General features: G+C 56.0%; 2 protein-coding genes across 8 annotated transcripts in view; both read right to left on the reverse strand.

The window, feature by feature from the left end:
- Positions 1–261: 261 nt before the first annotated feature.
- Positions 262–12,016, reverse strand: SLC27A5 (solute carrier family 27 member 5). 2 transcript variants are annotated; one of them, XM_025367165.1, is made up of 10 exons: positions 11,472–12,016; positions 10,656–10,865; positions 9,457–9,615; positions 3,499–3,623; positions 2,418–2,612; positions 2,241–2,331; positions 1,413–1,611; positions 1,042–1,139; positions 704–834; positions 262–612 (listed from the first exon to the last, which is right to left on the reverse strand). In XM_025367165.1, the coding sequence occupies exons 1-10, from the start codon at positions 11,905–11,907 to the stop codon at positions 436–438; spliced, it is 1,821 nt and encodes a 606-aa protein (XP_025222950.1). In that variant the 5' UTR covers positions 11,908–12,016; the 3' UTR covers positions 262–435. The 2 variants fall into 2 exon arrangements, with proteins under 2 accessions (XP_025222950.1, XP_025222949.1); XM_025367164.1 differs by having other exon boundaries at positions 11,220–12,016.
- A 1,501-nt stretch (positions 12,017–13,517) lies between these two features.
- Positions 13,518–22,327, reverse strand: part of ZBTB45 (zinc finger and BTB domain containing 45) — a 34,875-nt gene continuing 26,065 nt past the window's right edge. For 2 of the 6 annotated variants that reach the window (XM_025368985.1, XM_025368984.1), the window contains exons 2-3: positions 16,385–17,663; positions 13,518–14,297 (exon numbers count right to left, since the gene is read on the reverse strand). In XM_025368985.1, coding sequence (XP_025224770.1) covers positions 14,041–14,297; positions 16,385–17,663 — 1,536 coding nt within the window. In that variant the 3' untranslated portion in view covers positions 13,518–14,040. Of the gene's footprint in view, positions 14,298–16,384; positions 17,664–19,016; positions 20,751–22,327 lie in introns of those variants that run through there. The other 4 variants (XM_025368979.1, XM_025368981.1, XM_025368980.1 and 1 more) reach the window with 4 other exon arrangements.

Here is a 22,327-nt window from a genome sequence, read left to right on the forward strand (position 1 = left end):
ATCCACATCCACTGGCCCAGCCACCGCCTCAGTGGCCCACTAAAGACCCACAGATGGAATCAGTGTTCTCATCTCTCTACCTTAGAGCAGCTGCGAGGCTGGCCGGCTCCTCCCACACCCGTGGCCTTACACAGACAGGGTCATCCCACAGGGATGGCTGAGGTTCTTGGCTGGGAGAGAGGGAAGACCCTAAACTGAGGTCTTCAGGGCACTAGCCCCTGCACTCTTCCATTGCTCCTTCATCTACGCAGACATACAGACTTCTGTGAACACATCTGAATTTATTCTGCCACTGCTACAGGGCCCACTGTCATTTCCAGCCCACTGAGGTTGAGGGTATGGCCAGACTGGGATTCACGCAGGCCCAGGTTGAAATAATGTGTTGGGGTGGGGGTGTCTGGCTTTGATCCCTGCCCCAGTGGGTTGGCCAGATAGTCAGAGCCTCCAGGTTCCCTCACACACAGCCTGGTACGTTTCTGCCGTCAGGGGCCGGAAGGACTGGGCCTGGTTGTCGAGTACAAACAGAGGGTCAACCACGATCCCCACGTTGAAGCCTTCGCGCACCAGCCGGGTCTTCATCAATTTGAACGTGCTCGTGACCTCCACGGCGTCCTGCACGGCAGAGATCATGGTCCCCTCACTGTGACACCCCTCCCCCCCGGCTATGATCTTCCACCCACCTTCCCTGCCACCCTGGGCTCACCTGGATGCGGATGAAATGGGGGGTAGCGTAGGCAGGGAGCCAAGCGCGAACGTGCCGGTACAACTTCTGCCCGTCGAAAGTCTGGCCGGGGGCTAGCTGCACGGCAGCCATGCCCACTTTACCCTCACACCCTAGGGAGCAGTCTGGTCACTCTCGGCTGACCCACCTCGAGGGCCCACAGCTGACCCTCCAGCCTCGCCCAGCTCTGCTCACTGGCTGTGAGATGCGGCAAGTTTCTAAACCTCTCTGTACCCTAGCGCTTCCCCACCTGTAAAATCAGAATAACGACCCCTCCACCCACAAAGCCGTTGGAAGTTTAAAATGAGAACTCTCCGCACCTGGCACACACACGCCGTACACGTTAACCTGCTGCAGGAAGTCCACCTGCGACAACACGCCCTCCACCTCGTGCGTGGACACGTTCTCGCCCTTCCATCTGCAGGGTTGGAGCCGACGCTTGTGACCACGCCCCCGGCAAGGAGAGGCCCCGCCTCTTGCCCCGCCCCGCCTGCCCCTTTTGGGGATTAGGAGGCCCGGTCAACCCCGCCCCCTCTAAAATGAGAAGCCCCGCCTTCGCGTGGGAAGTCCGGACTCCAAGCTCCGCCCTCTTACGATAGGAAAGTCCCGCCTCTTCAGCCTGGCTCCCTCTAGGACCTGAAGGCTTCCGAGGTCCCGCCCCAGCCCCGCCCTGAGAAACCCCGCCTCGAACCGGAAGGTGTCCCCGAGGCGGTCGCGGAAGTAGAGGAAGCCTTCGCTGTCCATGGCCAGTACGTCCCCGGTGTTGTAGTAAACGTCGCCCGATTGCCGCACGTTGCGCACCAGCTTCCGTTCCGACAGCTCTCGGGGGCCGCGGTAGCCCACGAAGGGTTGGTGGCTTACCACCTTGGTCAGCAGCAGCCCCGGCTCCCCTGGGGGTAGGAGCAGGAACAAGAACCCCTGGAGCCCACCAGCCAAATCCCCTGCTGGAGGTTTTCAACAACTCTTCATCATCCAGCGCCCTGCCAAGGACAGACCCAAAGAGAGACAGGGAGATCCAGAGATTCAGAGACAGAGACCCTGAGAGACGGCGACGGGCGACACAGAAAAGGAGAAGGCTAGGTCAGGCGGTATCGGGGAGCCCATGAGAAACAGGGAAAGGATGACAAGGGGTGGAGACGGACAGACAAATGGCAGTGAGAATACACATGACCAGGACCTTGCAAGGCCCTGGGAGAAGACACTAACAAGGTACAGGACAAGAGACCAATGGCTGGAATGCCGTCTTCCACAGAAAGCTCAAGACAACAAATCAGATGGACACCCAGAGACCCAGTAAATCAGAGCGAGAGATCAAGGCAGGGGAGCTGGGCAGAGCGGAGAAGCTGAGGCAGGGGCCCCAGATGGTGGTAAGACAGGCCACTGGCTCAGGGTCCAGATGAAGGCTGCATACCCCTTTAGTGAGCACCAGTGTTAAGGTTTTGGGCAGCTCGTTCCAGCTAAAGAGAAGACTGAGGGTCGCCACCCGCACCACCCAGGAAAGGCTCCTCAACCCCCATACCTAGCCCTACAGGGATGCAGAAGCCCTGATTATCCCTCACAGGCTCCTCCGCCTCCATGTCGAACTGCACCAGCTCAAAGGGGGACAGCATCTGGGGTAGAGGGTGGGGTGTCGACATAGGTCCTGTGGGCTCAGCCTCAGTCGGGGCAGCTGCACACCAGGCACCCGCACACTCACTCGAAGAAGGCAGTTCATCTTGCCCAGGGCCCCGCGGCGCCCCACATAGTTGACTAAGCCCATGTTGCCTTCTGTGGAGCCGTAGATTTCCCAGATCCGAATGGGACCGAAGCGCTGCTGGAAGGCCTCCCACACATCAGCCCGGAGTCCATTGCCCATCGCCATGCGGACTGTATGTGTCCGGTCCTCTGGTTGCTACAGGAATGTCCCCAGAAGGGTGAGGAGGAGGTGCTTTGGGGCATGCCTTGGAACCTTTACCTAGAGGGGGTGTTATCCTGGGTCCTTACCTTGGGAGTTACCTGGAAGGTGACTACCTAAGGGATCTACCTGGGTTACTGACATGAGAGTAGTTACTGGAGTCTTTTCAAATAGAGGGTTACCTGCAGGGGTGACCTGAGAGCTTTGCCTAGGGGACGTTACCAGAGATGACTGGAGGCCTCATCTGGGGTCTCACCTAAGAGTAGTTACCTAGAACTTTAGTTTCATGGAGATTTAATTTTAATTAATTAATTTTTTTTTTTTTTTTTTGAGACAGAGTCTCGCTCTGTCGCCCAGGCTGGAGTGCAGTGGCATGATCTCAGCTCACTGCAAGCTCCGCCTCCCGGGTTTACGCCATTCTCCGGCCTCAGCCTCCCTAGTAGCTGGGACTACAGGCGCCCGCCACCTCGCCCGGCTAGTGTTTTTTGTATTTTTTAGTAGAGACGGGGTTTCACCGTATTAGCCAGGATAGTCTCGATCTCCTGACCTCGTGATCTGCCCGTCTGGGCCTCCCAAAGTGCTGGGATTACAGGCTTGAGCCACCGTGCCTGGCCGAATTAATTAATTTTTAATGGAAATTCTCACGATAGGTGTAGGGGCTATTATTCCTGTTTCCCAAATGAGGACACTGAGGCTCAAGGTAGCACAGCTATCAGAGAAACCACTATTGGAAGCCTTGTCTGGAACTCCTTATCTGGGTTCTTGCATGAGGTGGATTATCTGAGGGACTTGCTTGAGTTCAGTACCTGAATCTTTACCTGAGATATCATCTGAGATTTCATACTTGGGTGTTCACCATGGAGCCCTAATCTTAGAGCCTCACCTGGGGCATGTTACACAAGTACCGCAGGAGCTCGCCCACATACAGGATCACTGTCACACCATGCTGCCGACAGTCATCCCAGAAGCAGGAAGCAGAGAACTTGGGGGCCAGAACACAGGTGGCTCCTGGGCGATGAGAGGGGACGGTGTTTCAGGTCATGCTTCCAAGTTGTTGTAAGAAGCTGCTTTTAGCACCTGTGTTCACCCACCCCCACACCCTGAAATACAAGACAATACTGAGTTCATCTTTGTGTCCTTGGCCCAGCCAGGACTGCTGTCATTAGAAGAGCATACGCAGGCCTGGGTTCAAATGCTGTCTCCAGGATGCCTGGAAAGCTCCGTGCCTGGTATAAAGTGATCAATGCTAAATAAGGGCTGCAAATATTAATTAACTAATTAATTTTTTTTTTTTTTTTTTTTTTGAGAGAGAGTGTCGCTCTGTTGCCCAGGCTGGAGTGCAGTGGTGCAATCTCGGCTTACTGCAACCTCTGCCTCCCAGGTTCAAGCGATTCTCCTGCCTCAGCCTTCTGAGTAGCTGGGATTACAGGCACCCGCCACCACGGCTGGCTAATTTTTGTATTTTTTTAGTAGAGACGGGGTTTCACCATGTTGCCCAGGTTGGTCGTGAACTCCTGACCTTTCAGGTGATCCACTTGCCTCAGCCTCCCAAAGTGCTGGGATTACAGGTGTGAGCCACCACACCCGGCCACTTTTTCAATTTTTTTTTTTTTTTTTTGAGACGGAGTCTTGCTGTGTCCCCCAGGCTGGAGTGCAGTGGCGTGATCTCGGCTCACTGCAAGCTCCGCCTCCTGGGTTTACGCCATTCTCCTGCCTCAGCCTCCTGAGTAGCTGGGACTACAGGCGCCTGCCACCTCGCCCGGCTAGTTTTTTGTATTTTTAGTAGAGACGGGGTTTCACCGTGTTAGCCAGGATGGTCTCTATCTCCTGACCTTGTGATCCGCCCGCCTTGTCCTCCCAAAGTGCTGGGATTACAGGCTTGAGCCACCGCGCCCGGCCCACTTTTTTAATTTTTATTTTTACTTGTCACTGACTCAGAGCTCAAATCACTCTTGATTGTGATAAATGAATGCCCAGCTAAGCAGATGGGTGGGCAGGTGGATGGATATGGTAGATGAATGGAAAGATGAATGGATGGACAGTTACAGTAGTGAGTGAACAGATGGATGGATAGACAGTTAGAGTAGTGAGTGAGTAGATGGATGGATGGAAAGTTAGAGTAGTGAGTGAGTAGATGGATGGATGGACAGTTAGAGTAGTGAGTGAGTAGATGGATGGATGGACATAGTAGTGAGTCAGTAGATGGATGGATGGACAGTTGGAGTAGTGAGTCAGTAGATGGATGGGTGGGTGGTGACATGCAGAGGCAGGGGGTAGAAAGATGGATAGGTGTAAGGATGGATAGATGGGTGGGTGGGTGGATGAATGGATGAGTGAAGAAGTAGGTGAGTAGGTGGATGGGTGGGTTGGTGGATGTATGTATGGATGTATTGATGTATGGACACATGGATTAATAAGATATAGGGGGCTGGGCACGGTGGCTCATGCCTGTAATCCCAACACTTTGGGAGGCTGAGGGGGGTGGATCACCTGAAAGATCAGGAGTTTGACACCAGCCTAGCAACATGGTGAAACCCCATCTCTACCAAAAAATGCAAAAATTAGCCAGGCGTGGTGGTGCACACCTGTAGTCCCAGCTACTTGGGAGGCTGAGATAGGAGAATCGCTTGAACCCAGGAGGGGGAGAGTGTAGTGAGCCGAGCTTGCACCACTGCACTCCAGCCTGGGTGACAGAGTAAGACTCTGTCTCAAAAAAAAAAAAAAGAAGCTGAATCTAACAACACCTCTAGAGAAAGTTTCCAATTTAACAAGAAATGCAGACGAAAGGGGAACAGAGACCTACAAGCAAATACAATGGGGAGACTGTTTAATTATATATTAAAAAAAAAACAAAAAAAACCACCCAGCCAATTGGCTGGGCACAGCGGCTTACACCTGTAATCTCAGCACTTTAGGAGGCCAACGTGGTCGGATCACTTGAGGCCAGAAGTTCAAGACCAGACTGGCCAACAGGGCAAAACCCTGTCTTTACTAAAAATACAAAAAAATTAGCTGGGCATGGTGGCCCACACTTGTAATCACAGCTACTCAGGAGGCTGAGGCATGAGAATCATTTGAACCCAGGAGGCAGAGGTTGCAGTGAGCCAAGATCATACCACTGCACTCCAGCCTGGGTGACAAAGCAAGACCCTGTCTCTAAAAACAAAACCAAATCAAAACAGCCCATTGGAGAAATCTGAACCTAGTTGACATCATATAATATTAAGGGGTTACTATTAATGTTGATAGGTGTGATAATTTGGTTACAGTTTCATAAGTGCTTATATATTAGAGATATGTACTGCAATATTTACAAGCATAAAGATAGTGTCAAGGATTTGCTCTGATCTATTCTAGAAAGAAATAGGGAAGTGGTTGGGCACGCTGGCTCACACCTGTAATCCCAGCACTTTGGGAGGCTGAGGCGGGTGGATCACCTGAGGTCAGGAGTTCGAGACCAGCATGGAGAAACCCTGTCTCTATTAAAAACATAAAAAAAATTAGCTGGTCACAGGGGCACATGTCTGTAATCCCAGCTACTCAGGAGGCTGAGGCAGGAGAATCGCTTGAACCCAGGAGGCAGAGGTTGTGGTGAGCCGAGATTGTGCCATTGCACTCCAGCCTGGGTAACAATAGCGAAACTCCATCTCAAAAAAAAAAAAAAAAATTGGCTGGGAGCCGTGGCTCACGCCTCTAATCCCAGCACTTTGGGAGGCCGAGGCAGGCGGATCACAAGGTCAGGACCTCAAGACCAGCCTGGCCAACATGGTGAAACCCCTTCTGTACTAAAAATACAAAATTAGCCAGGCATGGTGGTTACCTGTACTAACAGCTACTAGGGAGACTGAGGCAGGAGAATCGCTCACAAGTGCTCACCACTATGCCTGGCTTTTTTTTTTTTTTTTAACAGATGGACTCTCACTATGTTGCCCAGGCTGGTGTTGAACTCCTGGGCTCAAGTGATCCTCCTGCCTTGGCACCCCAAAGTGCAGGGATTATAGGCATGAGCAGCCACACCTAGCCATGATAAAAGTTTGAAAACAAAAAGAGGCTGGGTGCAGTGGCTCACACCTGTAATCCCAGCACTTTGAGAGGCTGAGGCGGGTGGATCACCTGAGGTCAGGAGTTCGAGACCAGCCTGGCCAACATGGAGAAACCTCGTCTCTACTAAAAATACAAACATCAGCCGGGTGTGGTGGCAGGTGTCTGTAATCCCAGCTACTCACGAGACTCAGCCTCAGCATAGAATTGCTTGAACCCGGGAGGCAGAGGTTGTGGTGAGCTGAGCTCACGCCAGTACACTCCAGCCTGGGCAACAGAGTGAGACTCCGTCTCAAGAAAAAAAAAAAAAAAAAAAAAATTATTGAGGCTGGGCGAAGATACATGAGATGTCATCAAACTATTTTCGCTTTTTTTTTTTTTTGCAACGGAGTTTCACTCTTTTCGAAACCCCCGCCTCCCAGGTTCAAGCAACTCCCCTGCCTCCGCCTCCCAGGTTCAAGCGACTCTCCTGCCTCCGCCTCCCAGGTTCAAGCGACTCCCCTGCCTCCGCCTCCCAGGTTCAAGCGACTCTCCTGCCTCCGCCTCCCAGGTTCAAGCGACTCTCCTGCCTCCGCCTCCCGGGTTCACGCCATTCTCCTGCCTCCGCCTCATGGGTTCAAGCGATTCTCCTGCCTCAGCCTCCCTAGTAGCTGGAAGTACAGGCACCCGCCACCACGCCCGGCTACTTTTGTATTTTCAGTATCACTAAATTCTTTGCCTAGCAAGGAATATTAATATTAAGACCCTGGGAAAGGAATTCATTCCTGGGGGGAGGTTTATAAACGGCCACTCTGGGAGTGTCTGTCCTGTGCAGTTGAGATAAGGGCTGAGCTATGCCCTGGTCTCCTGCAGGACCCTCAGGCTTACTAGGGTGGGGAAAAATCCTGCCCTGGTACATGTGAGGTCAGACCGTTCTCTGCTCTCGAACTCTGTTTTCTCTTGTTTAAGATGTTTATCACGACAATGCATGCACCGCTGAACATAGATTCTTATCAGTAGTTCTGTTTTGCCCTTTGCCTTGTGATCTTTGTTGGACCTTTATCAGTAGTTCTGCTTTTTGCCCTTTGAAGCATGTGATCTTTGTACCTACTCCCTGTTCTTGCACCCCCTCCCCTTTTGAAATCCTTAATAAAACTTGCTGGCTTTGAGGCTCAGGTGGGCATCACGGTCCTACCGATATGTGATGTCACCCCTGGTGGCCCAGCTGTAAAATTCCTCTCTTTGTACTCTTTCTCCTTATTTCTCAGCTGGCTGACGCTTATGGAAAATAGAAAGAACCTATGTTGAAATACGGGGGGCGGGTTCCCCTAATACCATCGTGCCTGGCTTTTTTTTTTTTTTTTGAGACAGAGTCTCGCTCTGTCGCCTAGGCTGGAGTGCAGTGGCCGGATCTCAGCTCACTGCAAGCTCCGCCTCCCGGGTTCACGCCATTCTCCGGCCTCAGCCTCCCGAGTAGCTGGGACTACAGGCGCCTGCCACCTTGCCCGGCTAGTGATGGGGTTTCACCGTGTTAGCCAGGATGGTCTCGATCTCCTGACCTCGTGATCCACCCGTCTCGGCCTCCCAAAGTACTGGGATTACAGGCTTGAGCCACCGCGCCTGGCTTTTTTTTTTTTTCTTTTTTAAACAGAAGGCCTCTCACTATGTTGTCCAGGTTAGTGTTGAACTCCTGGCCTCAAGTGACCCTCCTGCCTTGGCACCCCAAAGTGCAGGGATTATAGGCATGAGCAACCACACCTAGCCATGATAAAAGTTTGAAAACACAAAGAGGCCGGCGCGGTGGCTCACACCTGTAATCCCAGCACTTTGGGAGGCCGAGGCTGGTGGATCACAAGGTCAGGAGTTCAAGACCAGCCTGACCAACATGGTGAAACCTTGTCTCTAGTAAAAATACAAAAATTAGCTGGGCATGGTGGTGCATGCCTGTAATCCCAGCTACTCAGGAGGCTGAGGCAGAATTGCTTGAACCCGGGAGGTGGAGGTTGCAGTTAGCTGAGATCATGCCACTGCACTCCAGCCTGGGTGATAGAGCGAGACTCTGTCTCAAAAAAAAAAAGAGAGAGAAAATGGCCAGGCGCGGTGGCTCACACTTGTAATCTCAGCACTTTGGAAGGCCGAGGCAGGTGGATCACGAGGTCAGGAGTTCAAGACCAGCCTGGCCAAGATGGTGAAATCCCATCTCTACTAAAAATACAAAAATTAGCTGGGCATAGCAGTGGGTGCCTGTAATCCCAGCTACTCGGGAGACTGCAGCAGGAGAATCGCTTGAACCTAGGAGGCAGAGGTTGCAGTGAGCCAAGATCGGGCCACTGCACTCCAGCCTGGCGACAAAGCAAGACTCCGTCTCAAAAATAAAAATTAAAATTAAATTTAAATTTAAAAAAAGAGAAAAAAGAACAAGCTATGGCGAAGTCCCTGTCTAGATTCTGAATCAAGAGTCCAAAGAGACAGCCCTATGGAGTGCTTGAGAGCACTCCTACTCCAGCTCCCCCTGCGGCCATGTCACAAATCTGGGCCAGCATCCCCATCATCTCCTGAGCACCCCACCTTCCCTGGATGCCTGTGACCGTCACTCATATCAGGTCTTGTCACCTCCTGACCAAAGCACAGCCATTAGGGACTGTGTGGGCGTCCAGGCTTCTGTCCATGGGGCCCTGGTACTCATTGGTGGGTGTCCCTTCTCGAAAGTGAGAACGCAGGGTGCTGGGTAACCTACAGTGTCTTTTTGCCTTGACAGCCCCACCCTGACACTTACTCCAGTGGTCCTGTAGATTGGAGAGATCCTCAGAAGTGGGCTTACCGAGCTCTAAGCAGCCGAGGATCCCAACGACAAGTCCCATCACGTGGTACAGAGGCAGGACCATGTAAACCACGTCATCAGCTGTGGCCCCAAATAAGGACAGCATCTTGCTCATCTGCAGTACCCTCTCATGAGTGAGGATGGCTGGCTTCGGGAGGCCTTGGGATGAAGGCGTGGCAAGGGCAGAGTGGTGAAATGACAGCACAGAGAGGGTCCTGACCAGAGGGATAGATCTCTAACAGCCAGGCCTGCATTGGGGTTTGAGGCTCTCAGAGAGCAGTCAAGTACAGGGATCTGTGGTTGGGTTCACAGGCTGAATTTGGACTGAGAGTAATATGTCAAGACCAAAGGTTTCAGTGGCTGTTTACTGGACACAGGAAGCATTCTGGCATTGACCTCTCAAATTACATTGGGGGTCAGAGTTCAGGCCAAATGTCAAAATCAAGGCTCTCACAGTGGCTCACACCTGTAATTCCATCATTTTGGGAGGCTGAGGTGGACAGATCACCTGAGGTCAGGGGTTAAAGACCAGCCTGGCCAACTTGGCAAAACCCTGTCTCTACCAAAAATGCAAAAATTAGCCAGGTGTGGTGGTGGGCGCCTGTAATCTCAGCTACTCAGGAGGCTGAGGCAAGAGAATCGCTTGAACCCAGGAGGTGGAGGTTGCAGTGAGCCGAGATCACACCACTGCACTCCAGCCTAGGTGACAGAGCAAGACTCTGAGTCAAAACAAACAAACAAACAAGGCCGGGCGCGGTGGCTCAAGCCTGTAATCCCAGCACTTTGGGAGGCCGAGATGGGCGGATCACGAGGTCAGGAGATCGAGACCATCCTGGCTAACACGGTGAAACCCCGTCTCTACTAAGAAATACAAAAACTAGCCGGGCGAGGTGGCGGGCGCCTGTAGTCCCAGCTACTCGGGGGGCTGAGGCCGGAGAATGGCGTAAACCCGGGAGGCGGAGCTTGCAGTGAGCTGAGATCCGGCCACTGCACTCCAGCCTGGGCTACAGAGAGAGACTCCGTCTCAAAAAAAACAAACAAACAAACAAACAAACAAACAAAAAACAGCCAAACAAGCAGAAAACAAATGTCAAAATCAGATGGTAAAGTGGTTTCAGAGGTCAACACTGAGGCACAAGTCAAGTGTGGGGTCAGGTCAGCCTGAGAGTTCAGAGGCTGGTACTAATGGGCACTCTCACCAGTGGTCCCTGAGGTATAGATGAAGAGGGCAGGGCTTCTCCAAGTGATCCCAGCACGCAGGTCAGCAGGCACTGGATGGGAGGGCGCTGCATCCAGGGCAGCCCCCAGAGCCCCCACCCCTGGTGTAGGGGAGGTATGACTGAGGTAGAAGCAGCAGATGTTCTCAGCCTGCAGCTTGGGAAGGATCTCCTCCAGGCTCTCCCGGAGGTCTGCAGGGATGGATCAGAGGAGAAACAGAGGCAAGGCTCACCTTTGAGGTCACGAGGCGGGATCTGAGACCCAGAGATGCAGGCAGAGTTGCAGCTAGCATAGAAAAGCGTCCATGTTGTTCGGTAAAGAATCCCATCATTAGTATTTTTGGTCAAAAAGGATTGAAATAGCCATTGTGGGAAAATTAAACTCTGGTGACTTGAGAACTACTTTCTGCTCATAAGTCTTGATTATAACTGCCTGAGAAAGTGGGCAGATGGGGACCAAGGGCCTCTGCCAGTCCCACCAGGACCCCTGTTCTACAGTCCCTGCCCTTGCCCCCTTCCATTCTCCACTGGCTCCAAGGCCCTCACCTGGGTCCACCACCAGCACCCGGGCCCCGGAGCTCAGCACAGAGTGCACCAGGGGCATCCCCCGGCTATGCGGGTTGATCCAGGCTGTTGGGCAGCCCAGCTTGGCCAGCCCCAGCCACAGACACAGGGCTGGAACGGCCTGGGAAGCCAGCACCAGGAGGGCGGCAGGCTCCCCAGCACACAGGCTCGCACGGCCACCCATCTCAGCCTTCAGGGCCCATGCCGCCTGGCAGGCCCGGGCATCCAGCTCGCCAAGGGTGACTGAGCCAACCCCGGGCCCCGTCCACACCAAGACTGCCCTGCCAGACTGAGCTCGTGCTCGCCTCTCGAAGGCATCTACAAAGGTGTCAGGTGGCTGCCGGCTCAAGCATGCCCTGATCTTCAGGCCCACATGGAGGAGCTTAGCCAAGAAGACCACATCAGCTGGCAGCCAGCGTAGCCCTGGGGGCGGCCGTGCTGGCAGCAGGGTTAGTGCCAGGGCTGCAGCTGCCAGGCTCAGCCCATGGGGCACCCAGGGGCTGAGCCAGGGCCGTGCTAACATGGCCAGCCCAAGTAGCACACAGCATGTGGGATCCCCTAGGAGCCAGCGCAGGGTCAAGGCCACAGCCACTGTCCACACTGGCTGTCCTAGGCCCCAGAGCAGGAGCAGCAGCAGCAGCAGCAAGGCCAACCGTCGCCTGACACCCATGGTACCAGCTCCTCCCTAGGAGCAGCAGCTGTGGAATATTGAGGCTCACCTCTGGCCCCTCAGAGTAGCCCAATGGCTCCTCCCCAGGGGTGGCGGCCCTGGCACTGCTGACAGTGGCTGGTCCTCTCTCCAGGACTTTGCCCCCAGCCCTTCTCCTCTACATGTTTGTTTGCTCTGACTGGTCTTGTGTGTGGCTCCAGCCCCTCTCTGCCTATTTGCCACCCCTATCAGCCCCCTCCTTTGCCAGGTCTGACCCCTTTCCATCATTGGCCTCTGGGTTCCCAGGTCTCTGCCCCTTGGGCACCACCACTAGCCTCCTTCCTGCTGTCCTGCTTGCCCCATCCACCCTCCGGGGCTGGCGTCTAACTCCCTTGCCTCCCCTCCCATCCCTGCTGTGTACCAGGCACTCAGAGCACAGAAATCCCTGCCCTTGGGAACACTCCAATCAGGCCAAAGAGAAAAGCAACAGGACAGCAAGGTGGACCTCACTGGGAGGTCCTCCTGTGACACCCACTTAAACCCTGGGGAGAGGGCCTCAGCCAGGCTAAGCCCCTTGTCCCACGATCCAAGGAATCGTAGCCTCCTGCCAGGCATCCAGCAAGTGCTCAGTAAATAGAGGAACACTCGCATCGCCTGGATTCAAACCAGCTCTGCCCCCCACCCATGTGCTTGCTCTGTGACTCTCTGTCCCACCTCTGGCTTTGATGACGATGGAGTCCTGGGGTTCAGGAGACTGAAGTCAGCCCATGATGCACTCAGTTGGATCATCAAAGCCTTGGCATTTCACCTTGAGGAGGCAGTCCCAGAAGGTAAATCCAGCGGAGCTGCCATTGGCCTAGGAGCCTGGCAGGTCAGGCTGGGGCATGGCCCTCCAGGACATACCCCACTCCACCAGCTCGAAATCCTTAGGGCAGGGCATCTAGGCTAGGAGCCACTATTGTGCTGAAGAGGGGAGAGGTGAAGAGTGGCTGCTCTCTCCACTGGATGCAGGGGCCTGGGACATGGCTGGCCACCGGGGTAGTGTCCCCAACTGCCCAGCAGTCAGCCCCCGGATCCCACCCCTCACTGTTTCCTGTCCCCAATACAGCCATCAGAGCCCTCCCTGAACTTGGCCCCCAGCACTAAGGGCAGATATATGGGGGCTAATATAACCTCAGGGCAACCTGGCCCCAAAGATCCCCCTGGGCTCACCACAAGTAAGGTGCTCAGCCATGTCCATCAGAGTGGGGGAGGGGAAGTCTCAAGTCCAAAAGGCCCCTAGACCCTGGCTGGAAGATCTATGGGAGGGGCCTCAAAGGTCGTGGACAGCAGCAATCAGGAGTGTGATGGGGCTTTCACATGGCCTCCCTCTCGGAGACCCATCTCAGATGTGGCCTGTCTATCCTCCTCCCCACAGGACTCAGGGATACAAGAGAAGCAAGTGCCGGTTATATATGTAGCCCATCTTAGCCCCTACAGAATAGAGGTCCGAGATAGCAAAGTGGACCATCCTGTCCCTGCCCAGGACAGCCTGTGGGCCGCATGGGTGCCGCCCAAGAACAAGGACGCTGAGCCCTGACACCCACAGCTTGTCTATGAGCAAGGCACGCACTGATCCAGGTGCTCACAGCTTCGTGGTTTAGGCCCCATGGCCTACAGTCCTTTATTAGAGTGAGAGTCCCGAGGCCCAGCCCCCATATACGATGGGTCCACTTGAGCCTCCTTAGGCGCCCCACGAGGGAGGGATAGCTTGGGTAGGGAGCTAGGGACCTTGAACAGCCTCACACCGGGGCAGGGGAGCGGCCCCAGCCCCCACCCCCACCCCAGGAGAGGGCGGGGCGAGAACCGGAGTCATATCTTGGGCCGGATCCCAGCGCCTGAGCGCCCGGTTTAGGCAGGAAATGGTCTAGTTCTCAGAGGTGGTCTGGTCCCTAACCAGCCCCAGCTCGGCACCACCTGGAGGGTTCAAGTACATGGAGGAGAGGAGTAAGGCGGACTTAGGCCCGGGTATGGAGAAAGGGTGAAGGGAGAGAGAGGACCTGCGCTCAGGAGGGAGCGTGGTCTAGTGGCGGGAACCACGGGTCCCGTAGCGGGGGTGGCCGACCGTGCGGGAGGCCTCGGATCCACCGTGGGCGAGGCCAGGCCCCAGCCCCATCAGGGCGCAGGGTGCGCGGCCAGGTGGCGCTCCAGCAGCGCGCGGTGCGAGAAGACCTTGCCGCAGGCGGGGCAGGGCGCGCGCTCGGGCCGGTGAGTGCGCATGTGCACGTTGAGTGAGCTCTTCTGCGTGAAGCGCTTGGCGCAAACGGCGCACTGGAAGGCGCGCACACCGGTGTGCGTGACCATGTGCTTCAGCAGGTAGTCGCGCAGCGAGAAGGATCGCCAGCACACGGCGCACTGGTGCGGCTTCTCCCCTGCGGACGACAGGGCGGGCCGCGAACGCAAGTCAGACTCTGCAGCTCCCCGCCGCCACCCCACCCCACCCCCACCCTGGGCGCCTGGACCTGGCAGGAGCTCCCCTCCCCTCCCAAACCACTATCCCGGGATCCCTTGCCTGTCGGGGAACCCTCCCCTTACTATGGGATCTTCCCGCCCAGCAGGGACACCCCCTCCCCTCCAGGATCTCCCTTCATGTTGGGACTTTCCTGCCCAACAGGGACCCTCATACACTGTGAGGTACCTCTCTCCCATCCCTTCCTGGCAGGGACCCCCTTTCTGCTATCCTGAGATGCCACTGTCTGACAGGGCTCCCCTAAATCCAGCAAGTACCCTGCCTGCAGGGAACCCAGCCTGTCTGGAACATCTGTTGCTCATCTGGACTGCCCACTGGGCTCTCCCTCTACCCTCAGGGACCCTCCCCCTCAGCCCCTACCCACCCGGCACAGGGAGACACTCGGACCTGGCCCCCCTCGCCAATGCCCATATAGTCTCCTAAACTCAGTCTGACAAGGCCATTGCCCTTTCATAAGGAGGGACCTGGGCACATCTGCCACCTTCCTGCAGGAAGCCCCAGTTGCCCAGAACCCCTGCCCGCTGGCCACTATAATGTCCTTGGTGTGATAGAGAGAGCTCCTCATTCTAGGTTAGGGGAGGGGAGGCAGGCTGAGTCCACCCCTAGATTCATCAGGTATTAACAAAATGTGTATCTCAGCCAGGCATGGTGGCTCCCACCTGTAATCCTAACATTTTGGGAGGCCGAGGCAGGCAGATTGCATGAGGCCAGGAGTTCAAGACCAGACTGACCCAACATGGCGAAACCCCTTCTCTACTAAAAATACAAAAAATAGCCAAGTGTGGTGGTGTACGCTTGTAATCCCAGCTACTCAGGAGGCTGAGGCACAAGAATAACTTGAACCCAGGAGGCAGAGGTTGCAGTAAGCCGAGCTCGCACCACTGCACTACAGCCTGGGCAACAGAGGGAGACTCGGTCTCCAAAAAAAAAAAAACCTCTCTCAGTGGCAGGGTACTGAAAGGCAGTGCCTGCCAGGGGGTACCCCAGACTAACCGGGCCCAGGCACCTGACTCAGATCACACACTTCACACAGCCAGCACTACCTTGGGGCCTCTGGCACCACCCTGGAGACTAATCACCCAACTCCCTTATTCCCAGTTCCCTGGCTCCTCCCAGTTGTCCCCAAGGCAGCCAGAGGTAATTATAAACTGACATCTCAGTCACTCCCCAGCTTAGAATACCATGGCTTCCCCACCACTCACAGTCAAATCCCAAGTTCCAGCCCATGCAGAAACCTCCCTCACTACCACTGTGGCCTTCCAGCCAAATTTCTGCTTTTACTGACAATGCCCAGCAGGCTTCTGCTTTCCATTCCTTTGTCCTCCATCTCAGCCCCCAGGGAGCATCCTCACATTCCTCAGTACCATCCTCCCACTCTTTACCTCTCCTGCAGCACTGCAGAGCCGCCTCCCTGACATGGCCAAGGTCCGAGGGAACCTCCGCACAGCTTTTCGGGGTCCTCTGCAGCTGTGGGGTCCCCACACTGTACCCATGTTTTCCTACTCCTGCCCCAGTCTCAGGAGTTCCTTCATCACACCCCCTCTCTGAGGGCTTTCTACCCCTGGGCCTGTAAACCCACCCTCCCTTGCTGACTGCCATGGCGGGACTGCTGGAAACCAGAGAGACACAGGAGGCTCCCTGGAGCATAGTTTCCCAACCTGCCCAGGAGCCCCTGCCAAGACTCCATGCCCATCACATGCATCCTAGGCTGCTCAAGTTTCCACCACCACCCTTCCAAAGGCCAGGACAGGCTCCTGCTTCCCAACCCAGCCTCAGGACCCCCCTCCACAGAAGCCAGTGCCTGCTGCTCCACAGTGGGACTTTCTCCTCCCCCACATACCTTGCACTTGGGGGAAGGCTCAATTTCCAGGCCCCCTGCTACCCAAAAGTAACAGAACAGTTCCAGTGCCCTGTAACTAGTGCTGAATTCCCCCTTAGGTTTAACTCTCCAATGAGAGATTCTCCCTCTCCTCTCCCGCCCTGGCTCACCCGAGTGGATGAACATGTGCTTGGTGTAGTTTTTCCGGGAGCTGAACGTCTTGCGACAGTGGCTGCACTCATAGGTAGGTGGCTCAGCACCTGCTGTGCGAGCAGGGGTGCCTGAGGGGGCCGTGGTGGGAGCAGCGGAGGGAGCCGGGGCCTCCCCCAGCTGAGTGCTGGGGGCTGCCTCGGGCTGGAGTGTGGGGTAGAAGGCGGGTGGGGGCGCAGGGGCTGGCCCTGATGGTGCTGAAGGGGGTGGTGCGGGTGGCCCGGGGGCACCCAAGTGAAAGGGGAAGAGTGCGACGGGTGGCCCTGGGGTCTTCACACCAGGCGGGCGGGGTCCAGCCAGTATGCAGTCGGGCTGGACAGGGGTCTCAGTGGGACAGCCTTCGGGGACAGCGCCATCCTCGTCGTGCCAAGTGGATACATAGCTGTCTGGAAATACGTCCTCAGCTGCCCCAGCTCCCCGAAGAAAATCCCTCCCGGCACCACTGTAGTCAGTGAGGCCAGTGGGTGCAGGGGGCTCCTCGCAGGCGCTGTCAGCAGCAGCAGTGAGGAAGCCGGCAGCACAGTCTGGGAAGGAAGGAGGTGCCTGGCCCTCGCCCGGGCCGCCACCTTCGCCGTCCTCGCCATCGGTCTCATCGTCAGTTTCCTCGTCATCCTCATCGCCACGGTCGTCAGGGGCCGCGGACAGTGAGGGGTCAGCATCAGGCCCCTCGGCCTTGGCAGGTGTTGGGGGCGCAGGCAGCTGCAAACGCGCGGGCTGGCGCTGCTTACGGCTGTGCGCAGCACCAGGGTGCCCCGGAGGGCGCGCAGCCAGCAGGTGGCGCAGACGGTGACGCAGCTGCGCAGGTGCGAGTGGCGGGGGCACAGGGGTGGGCAGGGGCGTGGGCGCAGAGGTGCCTGGGGCTCGGGCGCGGGCGATAATCTGCGTGCATTCGTCGATAACTGTCTGTATGCGAAGTACCGACGCGGCTGTGAGCACCTGCAGGGCTTCGCCCTGCGCCACAACAAGCGAACCGCTGTACAGGAACTCGACCAGCTGTCGCACCGTCTGTGCGGGCACCACCGGAGGCACACGGATCTCAGAGTGGCCGAGCAGCAGCTTGTCTTGGAAGAAGGGCGAGCCGGCCGCCAGCACGCAGCGGTGGGCACGCAGTGAAGCTTCACGAATGCGCACAGTCACGTCGCAGAAGTGCCCCCCTAGCCTCTGCCCATTGAGGGTCTCAAGCAGAGAGCGTGAGAAGTTCTGCAGGTGTATGTGGTGCACAGCCTCTGCAGCTGCCATCTGCACAGAACAAGAGGAGGGCCGGAAGAGGTCAACTGAGGACCCCCCTCTGTCCCAACCTCCCTATCTTTTCACCCGTTGCTGCAGGATGGGGCTCAAGAGTGCACCACCCTCCAAGGCGCACTAACCCATCCCTCCTCAGCTGCCCTTCACAGTCCCCATTCCCAACACAGGACACTCCAGCACTCCCTCCTCCTCCCATCTCAGTCCCGGCCAGGCCCTCTACAGCCCCCCACTAACGCGGCAAACCTTAGCACACCCCTAGGAGAGGGTGTTGGGGATGTGAAAGGTCTGCCCCTCTCCGGGTCTTGCTTACAGCCCCCGAAAAGGTTCAGGGCTTGGCCTACTCTACATTGACTCACCCACCCACCCCACCCCATCCCAACTCCAGTAACCCTAGGCCTCCCCATGTGCCCCTCCAAGAGGGCAGCCCTGTGTGTAGAAGAGGCCAAGGACCCCCATCCCAACTGGCTAACCTGCCTCACCCAGAGCAGACCTTGCTCACTACCCAGCTAGTTTCTCCTCCACCCCTGCTGGCAGCTCCTTTTGGTTTCCTTTAGCCACATCCCCCCAGTATGAGACCCTGTGCAGAGGCAGGATTGCTGCCTCAGAACCAGGTCACCTTAACTAGTATATACAGAGGCTTTCGCAGGAGTGGGATGGCATGACCTGCTTCCTGGGCAGCATGGTTCTCGGTGTGCCTGGTCACTAAGGGCTGAGGGTAAAAGGTTGGGCATTACCTTGGGAGATGCCCCAGGGAAACCAGTACATGGTCCCTGGCAGCCCCTAGCATAGCAGGCGGGGAAGTGCCTCCTGCAGCCCCAGCTTCTTGCCATCTCGATGGGGCCTGTGGGGCCCAGGGTGTGGGTGTGGCACAGAGAGGGGAAGTGTGGAATGAGCAGGGGTGTGTGACTGGATAGGTGCCCACTGAGCAAGCCGGACAAGGCCCAACATCAGGTACCAGAAAGGGGAGAGAGTAGTCCCCAGAGGACTCTGGAATGTGAGGAGTTCTGCTACTCCGTCCATCAAGCAGGTAAACCGTGATCCTTCGGCCTGTTTCCCCTTCTGTCAAACAAGGGATGAGATACTCAGCTCATCCTGCACCCATACTGCACACACCTCCAGTCTAAGGGAGGAGGGTAGGAGCTCTGGACTCTGACATCCGTATAGCCTCCACCAGCCTGTCTCTCAGAGTGGGCTCGGCTCGATGCTGCCCCTACACCCTCGGGCTCTACTGGGGTCTCAAGATTCAACCCCTCCAACTCCTTATGCCCAATCCGCCGTCCCTTTGCTCAGCCAGACGCCTCCCTTTCTTGCATGCCCAACATTTGACCCTCAGACCACTTCGAGCACCTCCACTGCCCCGTTCCCGCTGTCCTGGACGGATGAAGAAACCTGGCTGGTCTCTCCACGCCCCTGGCCTCCCCTTCTGTTCCCCACATGGCAGCCAGAGGGAGCCTTTCCAGACTACAGATCCAGATACACCACCCCGCCCCCCGGCCCCACTCTGAGCCTCAAAAAAGCCAGGCCTGTGCCCGTGCAAAGGCTAACTCAGCATGCAGCACCCGCCCCATCTATATTCACCTAGCACCTGAAAGGCTTCTAATCTGTGTCCGGCCGATAGGGACGCATCAACCCCAGAGACTTGAACCTTCCTTTCCCGCCCTGCCCCGCCCCGCGGCGGGCTCCATTCCTCAGTCCCGACGCCGCAAAGCCGGCCTGGACACTTCAGAACAAAGGCCAGCCTTCGAGACCCGGCGCCCAGGCCAGCTTCCTGGGTCCGGCGCCGCACACTCCCGCCACGCCTTCGCCGCGCCGTGTGCTTTACCCCGAGCGCGTTCTCCCAATCTCTGCTCCATTGCCCGCGCACCACCCTAAGCCCAAAGCACCCCTCTGAGCCGCCGCGGCCAGCCCGCACCCTGGCCCGCGCCGTACCCCGGTCCTGCAGCGCCCCCTCGCGTTCGCAGCGTGCGCTTCTAGCGGAGCGCAGGTGCCCCTCCCCTGGCACGCCCCAGCCTCCTCGCCAGCCCTGCGGCAGGGGGATGCCCATCCGACCCCACCTCCGACTCCTCTTCAGGCACCAGGCTCTACGGTGGCCGCCTCCTTCTCACGGACTACAAGGCCGCACTTCCGGGCCCCTACGCCTGCGGAACCAAAGGCCGTGGTCGCGGCGGCGCAGGGGAAACCCTACCGAAGCACATTTCCGGTATTTTTATGGCGATCAGCTCCCGTCAGACTGCGGCTCTCAGTCGGAACCAAAGTCGAAGAGGCTAGGGCTGCCGTGTTGCGAGGAATCTCTGGACCAGAGCACTCTTCCGGCGTCGCCCAGGAGATCAGGGGTGTGGCGGGGCCTGCGCGATCAATCCGCGGGCGCCGTGTGCTGGAGAATGGGAAGGCAGTTCCCGGCCCAAGTCACCAACCTGTTCTGGCCAGTTTAAACCCCACTGCGAACTGGGAAAGTGGCCTTATTCCTGTGACACGGGTGAGAGCTGAAGTAGGTCTCGGTCCCTGGCCGCCAGGAGGCGCAGGCGAGCTACCCCTACTCCAGGCCCGCCCGCTGTGGGTGGGATTGGGGAGCGGACCCCATCTCGGCCTTGGCACCTTCTACTACAACGCAGACAGGAACAGACAACGGCCTCACCCTGCTCTGGGCCTCTCCTGAGCTAGACTCTGTGAGATTCTGGGACGTTGCAAGTCGATCTGTTATGGGGAACAGAATTCTGAAAATGGCCACCTCCAAGATTCCGTGCCCAAATCTCCAGAACCTGTAAATATGATAATCTCACCTATGAATAGTTACACTACATGGTGAAAGGGTTTTTGCAGACATAACTAAGGTTACTCATTAGCTGATCTTAAAATAGAATATGATTCTGGATTATTTTGGTAGGTCCAAGGTAATCATAAGGGTCCTTAAAGGCAGAAGAGGAAGGTGGAGAAACTTGAAGTAGAAGAGTTTTGTCCATGAGACGGACAAGTGTCAGGCTGAGAATCTGAGAAGAGCTGCAACAACAGCCAGTAAGAAGACAGACCTCATGGCCGGAGGCAGTGGCTCAGGCCTGTAATCCCAGGACTTTGGGAGGCCAAGGAGGGCAGATCACGAGGTCGGGAGATCGATACCATCCTGGCTAACACGGTGAAACCCTGTCTCTACTAAAAATACAAAAAATTAGCTGGGCGTGGTGGCGGGCGCCTGTAGTCCCAGCTACTTAGGAGGCTGAGGCAGGAGAACGGCATGAACCCAGGAGGCGGAGCTTGCAGCGAGCCAAGATCATGCCACTGCACTCCAGCCTGGGCGACAGAAGGAGACTCGTCTCAAAAAAAGAAAGAAATAAAAGAAAACGGACTTCAGCCCTAGAAGTGCATGGAGCTAGATTCTGCCCACAACCTGAATGAGCTTGGAATCAAATTCTTCCCCATAGCCTCCAGACAGCAACTCAGTCCATACCACACCTTGATTTCAGCCTTTATGAGACCCACAGAAGACCTACTTGGGCTTCTGACCTAAGGAATGGTGAGCTAATAAATGGATATTGTTTTGACCTATGAAGTTTCTGGTAATTTGTTACAGTAACGGTAGAAAACAAATACATCTGGTGAGACCCAGGGCCTCCACACAGTGAGAGTCCGATAAATGCCACTATTTGTTTCCCATCTGATGAACACATTCCTCACATTTCCCTCCCTGAAAGCTTTATTTCTGTGCCTTCCCAGCCGTTACCAGGCCCCTTCATGATCTCATTCCTCAGGGAGCAGTTCTCACTTCCCTTATCCCAGAGGACAGAGTGACTCCGAAGTGAAAGCGGGAACCCACTGTCCAAATGTATGACTAGAACAAAGCCTCTAGAATACAGACAAGGTCAGGATGCCTGTCCTTCACCCAGGGCAGCTACTGGGTGGCTGTGTTGTAGATGTGGTATTTGGAGGTCAGGAGGTCGGGAGTGGAAAATATGTGCCAAGTGGGAAACCCCATTAAAACACAAGTCTAGGCTGGGCACGGTGGCTCACACCTGTAATCCCAGCACTTTGGGAGGCCAAAGTGGGTGGATTACCCGAGGTCAGGAGTTTGAGACCAGCCTGGCCAACATGGTGAAACCCCGTCTCTACTTTTTTTTTTTTTTTTTTTAAACGAAGTCTCGCTCTTGTCCCCCAGGCTGGAGCGCAATGGTGCAATCTTGGCTCACTGCAACCTCCGCCTCCCTGGTTCAAGCGATTGTCCTGCCTCAGCCTCCTGAGTAGCTGGGATTACAGGCATCTACCACCGTGCCTGGCTAATTTTTATATTTTTAGTAGAGACAGGGTTTCACCATGTTTGCCAGGCTGGTCTCAAACTCCTGACCTCAGGTGATCCGCCTGCCTTGGCCTCCTAAAGTGCTGGGATTACAGGCATGAGCCACTGTGCCCAGCCTGTCTCTACTAAAAATACTAAAAATTAGCTGGGTGTGGTGGCAGGTGCCCATAATTCCAGCTACTAGGGAGGCTGAGGCAGGAGAATCGCTTGAACCCTGGAGGTGGAGGTTGTAGTGAGCTGAGATCGCACCATTGCACTCCAGCCTGGGCAACAAGAGTGAAAATCTGTCTCAAAACAAAACAAAACAAACAAACAAAAAACACAAGTCTAATAACCTGCCATCATCATTGTCTTTGTTCAGACTCAAACCATG

Source organism: Theropithecus gelada, chromosome 19 (genome assembly GCF_003255815.1).
Source record: "Theropithecus gelada isolate Dixy chromosome 19, Tgel_1.0, whole genome shotgun sequence".
NCBI classification, from domain to species: Eukaryota; Metazoa; Chordata; class Mammalia; order Primates; family Cercopithecidae; genus Theropithecus; species Theropithecus gelada.